The 16,186-nt window shown below is 40.6% G+C and overlaps 1 protein-coding gene across 1 annotated transcript; it reads right to left on the reverse strand.

Annotated features, from left to right (window-relative positions):
* Positions 1-431: 431 nt before the first annotated feature.
* On the reverse strand, positions 432-16,113 carry LOC122872164 (cAMP-specific 3',5'-cyclic phosphodiesterase 4C-like). Its single transcript, XM_044188025.1, has 16 exons — positions 15,982-16,113; positions 14,868-15,002; positions 13,494-13,621; positions 13,190-13,372; positions 13,038-13,077; positions 12,684-12,754; positions 11,910-12,072; positions 11,388-11,481; positions 11,106-11,263; positions 8,956-9,054; positions 8,669-8,833; positions 7,172-7,271; positions 6,932-7,086; positions 6,290-6,412; positions 5,989-6,171; positions 432-2,773 (listed from the first exon to the last, which is right to left on the reverse strand). The coding sequence occupies exons 1-16, from the start codon at positions 16,021-16,023 to the stop codon at positions 1,592-1,594; spliced, it is 3,021 nt and encodes a 1,006-aa protein (XP_044043960.1). The 5' UTR covers positions 16,024-16,113; the 3' UTR covers positions 432-1,591.
* Between the last annotated feature and the right edge of the window lie 73 nt (positions 16,114-16,186).

Genomic DNA, 16,186 nt, shown 5'->3' on the forward strand with positions numbered 1-16,186 from the left:
GCTGCAACTAATGATTTTAATTGACTGATAAGTCCATTCATAGTTAAGTCTATACAATACCTGTCCCAGACTGTTTCCAAATTGTTTTTGTTATTATATATTTAATTCAAAGATATTTAATTTACAATGATATAAGACAAAAACACAGAGAGGAAAACTGAAAATTCTCATATTTGAGAAGCTGGAAGCATCAAATGTTTGATATTTTTGCTTGATAATTGACTAACCGATTATCAAAATTGTTGCCAATTACTTTTCTGTCGTTTGATTAATAAACTAATTATGACAGCTCTTCTTTTCAAACCACCTAGGAAATTACGACCCATAAAATAAAGCGTTACCAAAAGTACTACTTACTGTATCGTGGTGGATAAATCCAGTATTATTCAAGGTAGGAAGAGACCTGCAATTAAAAACACCTAATCATCAACTTCATTGATCATATTTATTATATGACATCAGCAGATTAAAATACATGTTTATTATGTACATATATGTAACAGGGGTGTTAGATAAAGTGCCAAATACCATTTTTACAAAAACAAAACTAAAAAATGGGGTTTGTGGAAGACCATCACACCCGTTACCCTGGTCCATTGCTTCACGGACGAGTAGCCACCTTTTTGGAGGAAGACTGAATTGCTCAGTGCTGGTCGTGGGACAGTTTGGCACGATTCACCCGGGGAATCAAACTCAGTCTGGGAGGGATGGAACTGTCGTGATGGGATGAATACTGGGTGTGGTTTATTTTCAAACATTAACCGACATCGACACGTACAGCAGGTCAGCCTTTTGAGCTGGACTGCAAATGTTTTCCACCTTGACAAAACAGTCCAGATATTTATTCAGAAGTGGTTTCAGAGATCCAGCACTGTTGCTTTAAGGTTAGTGTGTGAGGAGGTTAAACTGTTCTTAGACCAGAGCCCAAAGGTCTTCTCAGCATCCTGTTCACAAGTGGAAAGTGCTTGTAGTAAATATAAGACGACAAACTACACTTTCCAGACGTTTTGCATTATTTTTTTTCTCTTTTCTGACAAACAGAGGAAGTTGACATTCTTTTAACAGTTGTTGGTCGGGGTGTGTGTGGTGTTATCTTCCTCATAAACGAGACAGTGACAGAGAGATCATGGGTAGCACTTATTTGCATGTACGTATTTCAGGTTTTTTAGATTTTTAGGAGCTACAAAAGGTCCCCCCCCCCTCCCCATTATCCCCAGTTTATTCCCTACGGCAGTGATGGATGTACAGATACTCGGTGATGAAGACTCTGGTCTTTCAATCACTACCAGTTGATCAAGATGTTGCAACAATCTGGCTGTTCGGGAAGGCGTAGGTTTTGCATTTGTGTCCGGTGCTGTACTGTCCGTCATGTTTCTCTGTTTAAGACGTCTGTAGTTGCGCATACACTGGCCTTCAGCTGAGAGGGTCACATGATAAAGTAATCAGAGCAAAGAAGGGCGTCTTCAGCTCTTCATCCTCTTCTATGACAGTCATACTGCTGACTGTTGAAGCCTTTATGGCTCGATTTATGTACTTTATCTCTTCTTAACCTTTCCTCACTGACCCAGTTAAGTCATGTTTTTAGCCCCAACTAACTTTCCTCTTCCTCTTCTTCTTCCTCCTCCTTTTCATCCTCAACTGGTGCCGCCTCCTCTTCTGCTTCTTCCAACTGTTCCTCTTCGACATCTTCTACTTCCTCCTCCTCTACTTTATCCTCCATTTCTGCCTCCTCCTCCTCCACTTTCTCCTCTGTCTCACCCTCCTCTTGTTCTACATTTTCCTCCATCTCTTCTGCCTCATCTTCGTCTTTCTCCTCTATCTCTCCCTCCACATTTTCAATTTCCTCTTCCCCCTCACCTTCTTTTTCTCCCTCTAATTCCCCTTCTACCTCCAAAATTTCCTCACCTTCTGCTTCCTCATTTTCTGCACCTTCCTCGCTTTTCTCTTCATCCTTTTCGGCACCTTCCTCGCCTTCCTCTTCATCATTTTCTGCACCTTCCTCGACTTCCTCTTCATCATTTTCTGCACCTTCCTCTTCATCCTTTTCTGCACCTTCTTCGCCTTCCTCCTTTTCTGCACCTTCCTCGATTTCCTCTTCATCCTTTTCTGCACCTTCCTCGCCGCCTTCTTCATCTTTTTCCCCTTCTTCATTGCCTTCTTCTTCATCTTTTTCCCCTTCTTCATCACCCTCTTCCTGCTCTTGTTCTTCTTCCTGATTTTGCTCATTCTCATCTTCCTCTTCTTTAGTCTCCTCATCCTCTACTGCATAGTTCACTTCCTCTCCTCTTTCTGTTTCATCTGTCTGCCCTCCTTCTTCTACTTGGTCCTCTCCATGTTCCTCCTCCTCCTCTTCTTCATCCTCTCTTTCTGTAGCTTCCTCCTCCTCTTCATCTCCGACTCCGTTGTGTTCGCTGTTGTGATTCTCCTCGTCTTCTTTTTCAGTTTCTACATGGTTCTGTTCCTCGCCTTTCAGCTCCGCCTGGCCGTCCTGTGTTAGGTCTTCACTGCTGTCATTGTAGATGTCTGTCTGGCTGCTGTTTCTCAGGTGTATGTGGTTGTGGTTGTTTTGCTCCAGGTCCTCCAGGGTGAGTTCGAACTGGAAGCGGTCATGCTGTAGGTGTCTGTCCGGGGGAGGTGAGGGAGACTGGGGCATCGTGCTCAGATACCACTCCCTGTTCTCCTCCAGTGTGTCCAGCAGCTCCTGGGCATCTGGGTGCACCAGGTCAGCCCACGTTTCCCACAGCGGGTGGACAATGTAGTCGATGAAACCCACCTAGAAATGAAAAAGAACCACACCTCAGGCCATGATAATAGGTGGTGTTACAGAAATAATCTGACATTTTAAGAAATACGCTTCTTGCCGAGAGTTAGATGAGAAGATTGATACCACTCTCTTGTCTGTGAAGTAAATATGATGCTACAGGCTGCAGTCAGTTAGCTTAGCTTAGCCTTGTCCAAAGGTAATAAAATCTGCCTACCAGCACCTATAAAGCTCACTCATTAACACATTATATCTTGTTTCTTTAATCCATCCAAGTATAAAAATGACGATTTGTGGTTTTACAGGGACCTCACAGTGACTCAAGGAAGTCACTGCGCCCAACCTGAAATAGTCCTGCGCCTATTACCCCCTGTAACATTACAAATTGTCATTTTTACACGTGGGTATTTTTTATTTCAGATATTGTCAACTTTGTACAGAGCCAGACTAGCTGTTTCCCCTCTTTTCCAGTCTTAATGCTAAGCTAAGCTGCCAGTTCCAGCTTTATATCTACCGTACAGACAAGAGAGTGGTATCAGTCTTCTCATCTAACTCTCGGCAAGAAAGCAAATAAATGCATTTCCTAAGTACAGAGAAATCCAACTGAGTATCTCAAATTGAAAAAAGAAAAGACAATTTGAACTAAGTACAGAATCAGTGACCACAAACTTGACATGGAAAAATGTCACTGTTTAACATCACTGATATTAAAAGAGGCATATGACTGTAGCCGCTGGCAGTTGGACACTGAAACATAAATGCATTTGTCATACATGCATCCAAAATACAATAACAATAGATTTAATGATTGCCAGAAATGTATCTTAAGTTATTCCAGGCTTCATTACTCTGCTAGATTTATGAGGTTTTTTCATGTTGGGCGACAATAAAAGTACTTCACAACAAACTCAAGTTCGTTTCTCAGCAACTATTGGATTGATCGCCATGAAATTTAGTACAGATACGGTACAGAACAGTCTAGACCTGCTCTATAGGAAAGGTGCAATGAGATAACTTTATGAATTGGCGCTATATAAATAAAATTTAATTAAATAGATATTCAGGTCCTCAGAATGAATTGTAATAATTTTGGTGATCCTTTGACTTATATTCTAGCGCCATCATCAGGTCAAAAAATGTATTTGTCGATTATTTTGTTTTATGACCAAATGTAAAACTAACGAGATTCCCATCAGCCTCAGCTGTACTTTGTGTTTAGTGCTAATTAGCAAATGTTGAAACATGGTGAACATGGTAAAAATTATACCTGCTAAACATCAGAATGTTAGCATTGTCAGTGTTAGCACTTAGTTTAGAGCACCACTGTGCCTAAGTACAGCCTCACTGAGCTGCTAGCATGGCTGTAGACTTAAGGCTCATTAACCTGAACAGCAATGTTAAAGGCCCAATCAGTATTTTTTTCACCATATAAAATAAAAGTACGATCAAGAGTGTGAGTTATATTACTCTATATACTGTATAACATTTTGCATATTTGTCATTGATTTTAATTGATGTTTTACAGGTGTGTTTACAAATATCCATCCATCCATCCATCCATCCATTTTCTACCGCTTGGTCCCGTTAGGGGTCGCGGGTGACTGGAGCCTATCCCAGTGACTTTGGGCCTTAGGCAGGGTACACCCTGGACAGTGGCCAACTCGTCGCAGGGCTAACACAGACACAGACAAGGACAGACAACCATTCACTCTCACATTCATTCAATACGGGCAATTTAGAGTTATCAATTAACCTACACATGCATGTCTTTGGACGGTGGGAGGAAGCCGGAGAACCCGGAGAGAACCCACGGTAACACGGGGAGGACATGCAGACTCCACCCAGAGAGATTGTGTGATGTTGGTCTGGTCCGGGAATCGATCCCACGAACCCACGATCTCCTTATTGGGAGGCAGGAGCTTTAGCCGCTCTGCCACCGTGCACCCCTTGTTTACAAATATCAGTGATGTAAATGATTAAGAAAAAAAATATATATAATTAATTGTTGTCTACTGTCTGTGTGTTAATACAAAGATGAAGAAAACAATTTGAGAATGATAAATACCAGTTTACTCTATATTTAGAGTTTTATTGGCTGCCAGAGGTGTTGATTCAACTCGAATGGTCATTTTTGAAGATACAGTTTGTTGCATTTTCAGCAAATGTCTTGTTTATTGGTTATACATGTCTCTCACTTAGTGTTGAAGAGGATGTACATGTGACCACTGTTCCTCTTTGGCAATGCAGTCTTCCTGTGTGGTGTCATTTTATCATTATGAAATTTGCTATTTTCCCCCACACTGCCACATTACAAAACTTTGCAGTGTTTGTGAATAACACCAACAATAACTTTAAAAATGACCATTATCACTTCTTAAACTGAAGGGTTTAAGCTTCACCAAACAGGTTCTTATTACATGTAGGGTATATGCAGGAATCCTGAAGTTAAATTGAATACCTTTTTAAGAGCCTTTCCATACATTTTAAGACCTCATTGCCACTTCGAATTGAATTCATTAAGTGACAAACCCAATGCAAGATTCATTAGAAAGAGTGATATCAATAATACACGAGAGCTATAAATACAATCTTGTTCCCTATAACACACATATACACACTTGAACTCTTTTTTATTAGACTACTATATATCAATTCTTTATGCTATGCCCATCATCACTCGGAGGTCAGCAGTAGATGATGAAACTGCAGCCGTTGTAGTAGCGTCAGTGGGTAGGGACGGTGGTGTAGCACAGAAATGCACAACAGAGAGCCGCTGTCTGCGTCCTATAGCAGCTTTGTGGCTAGCACTTAGCATGTGGAACCCGACAGCGTTATACTTATCGCCTTCCAACACACAGACTACACCTCACAGTTATTTCCAGATTTCCATTTAAGACTTTTTAATGGCCTCAATTGTAGCTAAATTGATTTAGCAACTTTTAATACTTTTTAAGACCCCGCATACACCCTGTTATAGCTGTTGTATCATACAAGAAGGTGTTTCTATTATTTTGGCTTCTGAAGTTGCTTGTTCACGGCCCATTATCCAGTCTGTGTTCTGACAGAGAACTCATGTAACATCCACACATGCAAACACAGTTTCCAGTTCATCAGTCTGGATTCACTGTATTAACAATGACACACAGTTTCCAGTTCATCAGTCTGGATTCACTGTATTAACAATGACACATTTAAAGTGGCTGGGAGAGAGAGAGATCGAGCATTACCTGACTCTTCTCCACAGAAGCAGTGTGTTTGTCGCACATGGCGCTAATCTCCATCCCTCTCTCTCGCTCTTTGTCACCCTGTCGAAAGAACTCCTCCATGATCCTCTCTGTCCACTGTCTGTATAACGGCAACGCCTTGGTGGGGTTGCTCAGGTCTGCACAGTGCACCATGTTCCTCAGCACCTAAACACACACACATTGTATAGTATATAACAATATATTCACACAGTACAGTAGACATATCCAGATTTCACAGCTGTGATTTAATTGGCCAAATACCAACACTCCCCTGACAAGTTACCTGTATCCGTTCTGTATAGTGGTCCAGGAGCAGCACACCAGAGCTGGTCACCTTCTTGGTCTCCACCATGGTCTTCAGGTCAGCCAGTAGGGTCATGTGTTTGGACATGTCTGTGGCCAACACCTGCAGAGACAGACAGTAAGACAAAACTGGAAAAGAAGCACAAAGATCCTAATCTCTGTTATTATCTGTCAAATAAAAAAACAAAGATGTAGAAGTTGACAAAACAGGCTTTAGGTTAACCTTTAGTTCAAAACTGCCAGACAATTTGGCAGCAACAATGAGTTATAGACAAACAGCATAAAACATATCAGAATTAAACAAAATGAACTGGTTTGTATTGTCTTAAATAAATAAAACCAATAAGTATCAAAAACAAGAATCATATAAAATAAACAATATACATAAAGCAGCACCTTAAAAACAACGTGAGAGCTGTCTAAAACCATCAATAGCAAATAAATAAGACAAATCTAAAAACTATCAAATGATAAATAATGAGATTCTCAGCATTGGCAGCCAAAAGAAAAGGAGAAGAGTAACCAAAACTAACTAACCCAAGAGGAGAAGTTAAATTAGATTTTGTGTATTTGTTTATAATTTATCTGGTATGGTGTGAGATGTGGCAGACGATGTTCTGACCATATCGATGACGAGCTTGCGAAGGCTCTGGCGCTGTCGCTTGGTGAGGTTCTGGAAGATGTCACAGTTTTCCTGGTGCAGAAGCTTGAAGCCCACAGCGAGGTGGTGGTTCTCCAAAACTGACTCATCGTTATACATGAGGGCCAGCTCCGAGTCTGAGCAGTGAAGAGGGAAAGAGGAGGAGTTTGTGCAAACATCTAGACATATTTTTTATGTGTGTGTGTGTATGTGTGCACTCACTGGTGTTGATGAGGAACTGATTGGAAACTCCGGGGTGGTCTACATCATGGATAGCTGCAGCGAACAGAGCGGCGAGGATCTCCAGGTCAGTGAAGACGGCCTGAAAGGGACAAGAAGGGCAGAAGAAGAAAGACGAAGTTCAGGGAGAATGAGAGAGGAAACAGAACAACTCAGTGACCTTAAAACACATCACACTGTTATTTCCATCCATTTTAAGTTTTTATCTAAAGAAAATCTGGGAATTTGTTTGTTTATTTAGAATATTAAGAATATGGCTTGAAAACTTGATTTAAAAAAATATAATATAACTTGAACTTGCTGGCCTTATGTCTAATAAGAGTGAACTAAACTTCAGTGTTTATGAATGTTGTCATTTAATGTCATTCACTAAATAATGACACTAAATGCATCTAAAACTCTAGATCTCTCTGTCAATACAACATGACATTAGCCATAACACAATGTAATGGAAAGTTTTATATAATAATGTTTTAACACTGTCAAATGCTCTTGTTACAGTGTCACAAATGAATTTTCTCGACCTCATATTGTAAAATATACAATAATATGTTATTACAGTGACAGTTGTTTTCAGCACTTTCAGCGTCATAAACACAGAAAAACATCTCATTCATATTCCTGCCAGTTTTCATGACACAGTTATGACAGTGTTATGTCAGCCTTCAATCAATCATTTATTAATGACCACACGACCGAGGTCGGTGGAATTTGCTTTCGGTACAGCAAGGTAGGTAAGCTCAATTCAATAGGGTCAGTAACATCAAACATAGGCAGATGTCACATTAGACACAGTGACTGCAGAGCTTGTACCGGTGCAAGCCACACAGCCGCTATCAGAGCGCAAATAAAATAGTGTTACTAAAACGATCTACAGTTCCAAAGAAGATAATTTTTTATTTTCTTTTGCATATCCTCCTTTAAGTCTCTATTTTGTTTTTGTCTCACATCTAGTCTTTGATCGTAAGCACTGGATTGTTTGTTACACTACTGATGTTTACTTTATGTTGTCCTGTGTTGTGCGCTATTAATTACGTTATTTATTTTATTTTATTGTTTATTTAACAGGGACAATGGACCACCAGTGATGCATAGTTTGACATAGTAAAAAAATAACAGTCAGTTGTGATTAATTAAAACATTACACTTTGAAAACAGACATAAAGACATCCACGGGTTTCATGTTGTTTTTCCATGTGACTTGTTTTTAAACATTTATCGCTTTGCCTTGGACTAAGCCATAATCATTTTCCAGCCTTGGTTTGATGATAATTTAATAAAGTTCTATTTTGCTGCACTTACTTTTATTCTATGAAAGAAATATATTTTTGTCAAACCTAACAGAAAAATGAGAATTCTTCCATGACTGACCCGGGCAGGTAGGAAAGCCAGAGCTGTCCACTGGCTGCCCACATGTGACCACCAACCAGTATGTGTGTGTGTGTGTGTGTGTGTGTGTGTGTGTGTGTGTCAACATACATCAAGAGCAGGTGTGGAGAGGAGGACATGTGTGGACTGGGTGACATCTGCAGCATGGAGGCTGTTGTGGTACGCTACGTTTCCATGGTAATGGTCCTCCAGGGTCATCACATAAGTGACAAAGGTATCGACTGGGATACGAAACGTCTTCAACAGCTCTCGCTCCTGAGGTGGGAGGAGAGGAGCCAGAACTTCACACACACACGTCATAGACATCAGCAAACCCTCAGACACTTCAGGTGAGAACGATCCCACAGAAAACACACATTCACACTCATTTTGTTTACCTGGAAGATGGTATACATGATGCAGCTGAGAGGTCTGTTGTTGGAGAATTCTGCTACTCTGAATATGTTAAAACTCCACTTGTCCAGATCCTCGATCTCCTGGTCAAACACCACAGACAGACACACAGACAAACATAATATGTATCAACATTTTAAATACAAAAAAATGTAAAAGCATGTAAAAATGCTTCATTAATGCATGTCATTTTTAAAGGGTCACAAGCAGAGATGGTGCTATCAGGGTGCTCAAAGGGCTTCAAGAGATCATTTAAATGTGCAGCAGAATTTAACACAGGGCTAGACAATAAACCAAATCTATGAATTTACCAATATTATCGATCACTTACCGAACTTCATTTACCCGTAATGCGAGTTTAAAAAAAATGTACAAATCATATAGAATTAAACTGAGAAAGCAACAACAACCAATGACAGCTATCCACAAATTGAACCAGCCAATCAGTAATTACTTTAGAACTGAAACGATTACCGGTAGTTGAGCATTTGATTGACAGAAAATAAAAATCACTGCTTCCAGCTCCTCAAAGATGAATATTTAATAGATTTCTTAGTCTTCTGTGATAGTGAACTGAATAACTTTGGGTTTCGGACTCTTTGTAGGACAGAACAATCAGTTTGAATGTCTCTCCTTGTGCTTTTGTAAACTTTTATGGGCAATTTTCAATATTTTCTGACATTTTACAGACCAAACGATTAATCGATTAATCAAGAAAATAATCATCAGAGAATTCAGTAATGAAAATAATTGAGTCACAGCCATAAATTACTGATCCAACACAAGTAAGGAAATATAATGCACTGATGAAAGAAATTGTTATCATTACATTCATTGTTATCAAGGCAAAATGTTAATTTTTATTTTATTAATATTTTACTTTTATTATTGATTTTTTATTATCTTAACTATACATATTTTACTGCTATCTTATTCATTTAACTGTTTTTGATTGTTTTGGTGTACATTAGTCTCTAAATCCTAAATTTTGTCAGTCCCTTCTAAAGCACTTTGAATTGTATTTGATTTATCTGAAAGGTGCTATATAAATAAAGTGTGATTGATTGATTGATTGATTGATAATGTTACAATTTATCGGTATAAAAATGTTAGGTCATATCGCCCAGCCCTAGTTCAACAGACACCCAGTGCATCCAGTGTTGCGTGTCCATGGTTAAGGCTTCTGTCACTTGAGGTCTGGTGCCTTTTGTACAATGACCACACAGCAGACATCCCTTTCATGCCACTCAAAAATAACCTTGATCATTCAATCTACGTGTCATGGTGTCCAGAAATGTACTGGGAATATGGATGGCAATGTCAGTGGATCGCTGTGATCCCTTAACTTTTCATTTATCCCTGTAATGAGGTCAAAATTTTAATTTGCCTGTTGATGTTAGCCTTTAGCTCAAAGCATCGCTGTGCCTACAGCCTTGCAGAACTGGCAGCACGGCTGTAGATATGTAACATAGTTACATCTGATTTATGTACTGCTAAATGAAGATGCAGAATCAGTGACAGTTTCCATCCTACTGTGGGCTTTCCAAACAGTTGGTGCTAAAGACTGGTTGGAATTAAAACAATGAGGCGCCAAGCACAAAAAAGCAGACAAAAGGAATAAAAAAAGATTCCATCTTTATGCGATGCAGACATGGACCTACAGCATTGTACATCATTTCAATACTATGAGCCCATCAACCCGGATGTGGCTTGGTGTTCATTCAGTAGAAAGTCTTATACTCCTAAAACACTAAAAAATCTTTAAAAATATGTAATAATCTAGTATATTTCATTACATTTTTATCAAATGCATGTCCCAGAGGAAAGCTCTCACTTCAGTCTCAATGTGACACTGAAAGAGCCTCTGCAGTAAATCACTAAAATAAGAAAAGTGCACACTTTCTCCGTACTGCTGGAAGAGACAAATAAGCCAAGATTTAAATAAAACAACGCACAAGAAAAGACTCAAATCTACGGAGCCCCCGAACTCCTGAAAGATGATATTTTATTATCTTGTGCGCACAAGATAAAAAAAATATTATCAGTGTTCACAGAGCAAAGTCCAAGTCTGAACAGGGGTTGATTTGTGCAACTTATTTTTATGTGAGTCAGAGAAAAACACAAACAACAAGACCTTGGCAAGCTCATCCTCGTGGTCTGTGTTGACACCGAAGCGAGGCATTGAAGTGCTGGAGAGGCTGGAGCTGTGAGACAGTTTCCTTACTCCACTGATGTGACTCATAGATTTGTCTTTCAGAGTTGGAGACGGGATTTCCACCTCGTTCTGCTTGTCTACAGATTGATGGACAAACACAAACACACACACACACACACACACATAGACAGATTTATTGTTTTTATTTGGCAAAGGTCATAGATGTGATGTGGACAGAAATCAGCTTCGGGTCCCACTCACCCATGAAGGTGCTGGAGATGTATTCAGACACCTGGTTACCAGAACGACTCATCTCTGACAGGTGGGACAGCTCTCTATTTAGCATCCTCTTAAACTGTGAAGAATGAGAGCAAAACGGAGATACGAGTCAATGATGTGCTGTTTCTCTAATTGTTGGCGATGATTGTTTATCTGAGGTGGAAACTAAGGGGAAATATACAATATACAGTACACTTTTTGGATTTGGGGGTTTTAACTAAGTCCCAGGGTTTAAGGTTGCAGTAACATGACAGTAACATAACAGCAACATCGTGCTGGTGGAAAGGTGTTACATTTCCCTGTTCAACATGCATTCGCTTTTAGTTAGAGTACAGTTCAGCATAGAGACCTGTACCAATATACAGAAGATATTTGAGCATCAAAAATCTGATAACTAAAGATCAGCCAATCATTACAAAGCAACCACTTTTGGCAATGATACCGTTGTGAAAAAGATATGTACTGTGGTGTGTGGCAGGGCAAAAAAAAAAAACGTTTGTGTACCTTGTTGGAGGCCATTTCGCTGACAGAGCGGTGTGTCTGAATGGTCTCCAGCTGGTCCAAGCACCAGTCCAGCTCCTCCAGTGTGTCCAGGGCGAGCTGCTGGTACTGCTGGTCTGATAGTGACGCCCTGGGACTGACACACACTCCACCCAGAGGAGACCTCCTGAGGACACAACAGTTGGTTAGACCCACCAGAAACTGTAGACTGACCTAAGTTAGCAACAACAAGTTAGCAACCGCCTCCTAACCCTGTGTATCTTTTTAGATTGTTTTTTAAAAACATATTTATAGTTATTTATTCATTTATTACCAATTCCACATATAGCTTTTTAAGCTTATAACCTTTGATTGTTTTTAGTTTTGTAATTAAGTGTTTTTCTTTCTTTTCCTTTCCTACTGTGTGTCTGTTGATCTGGGTGGCAAGCTGCTACATATAATGGCCCTGAAAGGGATAAATAAAGATGTATTGAATTGAACATAGGGAACATAAAAGATACAACATAAAAGTGTGTGTCTCTCTCTTTCTATTAACAAATATTGTTCTTTTTGCTTCACCCAATATGACGTGTAACAAAGTTTGAAATTGGAAAACAATAATCTGCATTTCATGTCAAAGTCCACCATTCTGCAGCTGCAGGGGACTGAGATAATAGTAGATTGTTGTTAGTTTAATTTGTAAAGTCTGAACTACCTCTTTGGCTGGTTACACAAATGACAACATACTATCATAATGTGCAGATGTGGGACATTTCAGGACAATGAGTTGGTACTGACTTGACTGTTGGTGTGGAGACATTGGCAAGAATGGTGAAGTTGCTCCGTACTGATCGCAGACTGGCCAGTACCTAAATAATCACACAGTATCACAGGATATATACAGAATAACGTCAGAGAAATATACATGTCCCCATGGGAGGTTTTAGAAAGGGATGAAGTGCAGTAACTTCCCATGAAGAATGCACACACACACACTTTCAGTTCTTTAACATGCTAATTTCAAAATTGTGTAAAATGGCTGAGAAACTATTTGGGGGAGCTGGAAGCATTATAAAACATTTTACACCATGTATAGTATAATGGTCAATCATCTACAGTAGATAAACAATTGATCTATTAAGTGAGACTCACTTGAGCAAAAGGTGTGACAATAAAGTCCTCTCCTGTGTGCCTGAGAGAGGTAGGGAGACAGAGAGAGTTGAAAATAAGAGAGGAAGCAGAAATGATGAAACATATGGGTACACACATACATGCTTTCTCCCCCGCTCACTCCTAAGTCTCACCCTTCGCTGGCAAGGGAGGAGTTACGCGAGACCGTCTTGGGCGACATGTCGTAGTCCGAGTCGGAACGGTAGAGGAAGGACTCTCTTCTCTGGCCCTGGGCAAAGGGGGTGTGCAGGGTGAGGCCTGGACTCTGCGAACCCAGTGGGGTGTGACCTGGTGACACGCCATTTTCTGCTTCATAACTGGAGCACGAAGAGAGGAGGAAAAGTTTGATGATTAGGGAGGACAGAAATGAAACATGCTGCAAAGCTTCCTGTAAAGTGGAATCAATGGTTTGAAAAAAAAGTTAAATTGTGTGTAAACCTGTCAGTGTCTGCTTGTGTGATGGAGATGCGTGGTGGGATGCGGAGGGGAAGAGTCGTTGGACGCGACACATTGTTCAGGACCTCTGGTGAACGAGTGCGGTCTCGAGGGCGGAGCCAGCAGGGTACCTGTAGAGTTAGAAGGAAGGGTTTGTCGATGATATTAGTCACCAGTTGCTTTGCAGTTCTGAAGCACAATTTATTCAAACAAGCTCTCTTCTGTTCAAGGCTGGGAAAACACAGGAGCCCCAAAACTCCTGGATTCACTGTCAACTGGTCTGAGGTAAATGCAATTTGTGCATGTAGTGTCTTTAAGTTTTAGCTTTGTAACTATAAAGAATTCAACACTTTTCAATACAATCAATACTTTGCTGACCATTTTTAAATGTATGAAAGTTTTCGAATTGTATTTGTATGTATTTTTCCATTGGTTTCCATTCATTTAAGTGCAGTATGAAATTCAATTACCAGATTCCTGCAATAACTGATTTTTTGGCCATTTGACAGCAGCTGAAACAAGATGTAAACACATGACTGGCATAATAACACCTTTTAAGTTGATATGGCAAACTATTAGCAAATAGTTGCCCATTTACACATCCAGCAGACAGGGAGGAACTTTGTCATTTATCTGGAGTTGTGTTGTATCCACCTGGCAAATCCAAGTCCAGTAATTTAACATTTAAGCTCTGTTTTGCTCTTCACCAACTCGTAAGAAAAATAAATGACTCCATAGGTGCTAACTGCTCTGCTATGTTCACCAGCTAGCTGCTGACTTTGTTTGCCGTTTGGTGCTGGGCAGGCAGTTAACGGTGGGTTTATCACAGTATTTTCCTTAGAACAGCTCCCTGCTGCTGCTAAAACAAAACAGTAAAGTTGCAGGCTGTAAAACCAAAACAATGAGCTGAGGAGTTGGGAGATAATTCTCTGTGGGTTTGTCACTATGAGAGACCCCTTTTACATTACACACAGTGATTCGATCTATTGTTAATATGAAAATATTGATTATTTCAGCTTTAATCTATCACAGTGCACATCAAGTTTCCATAAAATGTTCCCAGTGCTACATTATTGTTGCTTGGTAATGCACTTTAAGCACAAATTGATTTGGAAAGTCTCCACTGCATTTCCTCATAATGACAGTTCACTGTGATGGATTAAACATCTCAAGCAAGTCTTCATATTGTACCAAAATGAATGGAAGCCTGCGGATCCCTGCAGTGGTAGGGAAAATACATTCAAAATTGCTACACTGCTAAATCAACAGTATGGTCCTTTAATATTATGTTCACATAATGTTTGTTGATGGGGCCCATAGCTCATTTTTACCCCATCACCCCAAGCAGGTTAATGCACCCATGCTTCCTTTCAATACCTGGAGACTAGACGAGAGTCTTCTGCTCCTCCCTCTGCGTAGCTCAGCCCCCAGTGTGGCCCCAGACGTATAAGATCGGCTGTAGCGAGATGACTCCGCCTTTTCCCCAGCACCTGTTATATCTGTGCCATTACCCTGTGAGACAGGGGGGAGAGCAGGTGAGGGAAACAGAGACACGGAGCGAGAGAGACAATTGCACTGTGTATCTAGTAATAAAAATTAAGAGTCAGTAATAAAAATGAAAGAACTCAGTTGTCATTTTGGTACATTTATCAAACCATGTTGATTTGCCATATTCAAATTCTATTGAGTGAAGAGAAAAAAGACTATAAATTATAAATGTATGTGTGTTTGCATGCGTGTGTGAGCATGTGTGTGTGAGCTTGCGTGTGTTCGGCTACGTGTGTGTGTGTGTGTGTGTGTGTGTGTGTGTGTCTGGGATAAGGCCTCTACAGACTGAGCTCTTAGAGGCTGATCTGCACTGCAGTACCGTAGCAACAAAACACTGGGGGAATGGTAGCAGTTGCTAGGCAACAGTGCCGTGTTGCTTCCATGCTGCGTTTGATGTCGTCCAGACCCAGATGTGGAAAGATGCTCACATCCACGCACACATACAGTACACACAAACATACACAAATGTATGGGCACCCACTCAGCATAATCCATAAAAGAGCACTTGAATAATGCATGGTATTATGTCCTTCAGCCAAGATGTTAGCTTTAAAAGAAAATAGCTCATTTACATAGAGCACTCGTTTAGCTGGGGCTCATTTACATAGAGGACTATGACTGACTGAGTGGTTCACACTGTGTGAGTGGAGGCCAGAGGAGACAGGATGTCCACTCGGACTTCTGAGTGCGTCCACAGACCTTGACAACAAGAACAAAGGGAGCCTTGCATGTGTGAAAGTCACAAGGTTTGTATGTCATGGTAAGCATTCAAGAAAACACACACACACACACACACACACACACACACACACACACACACACACACACACACAATCTAGGTCTGACAGTCTGCTCTGCCTGGTATCTACTCTCATGGAAACAAGTGACAAAGTTAGCTGATTTTCTCAAGTACATCCCTGGTTGTTTATATTCTCCTTCTCACCTCTTCTCCAGTCACAGACAGCACACTGCGGCTCTTCTTCATTCTGATTGGCTCGTTCTGGGCCCCAGGGCGGAGCGTTCCGGAACCCAGGCAGCAGAGCAGGTGGAGAGCCAGGACCGGAGAGGTCAAAGGTCACTGCAAGGTTGAACCGGGGTCAGACCGGGTCACAACCGGCCCCCATTGGACCTAACTCAACGAGCCAACC

Source organism: Siniperca chuatsi, linkage group LG3, assembly GCF_020085105.1.
Source record: "Siniperca chuatsi isolate FFG_IHB_CAS linkage group LG3, ASM2008510v1, whole genome shotgun sequence".
Taxonomy (NCBI): Eukaryota; Metazoa; Chordata; class Actinopteri; order Centrarchiformes; family Sinipercidae; genus Siniperca; species Siniperca chuatsi.

Bases quoted from the DNA above. Each gene is read 5' to 3' on its own strand.
- LOC122872164 (XM_044188025.1), bottom strand. From the start codon at position 16,023: ATGAAGAAGAGCCGCAGTGTGCTGTCTGTGACTGGAGAAGAG. The intron at 13,078-13,189 runs GTGAGACTTAGG...TACCTCTCTCAG, and splicing joins TCCTCCCTTGCCAGCGAAGG to GCACACAGGAGAGGACTTTA. The intron at 9,055-11,105 runs GTCTTGTTGTTT...GTGTTTGACCAG, and splicing joins ACGAGGATGAGCTTGCCAAG to GAGATCGAGGATCTGGACAA.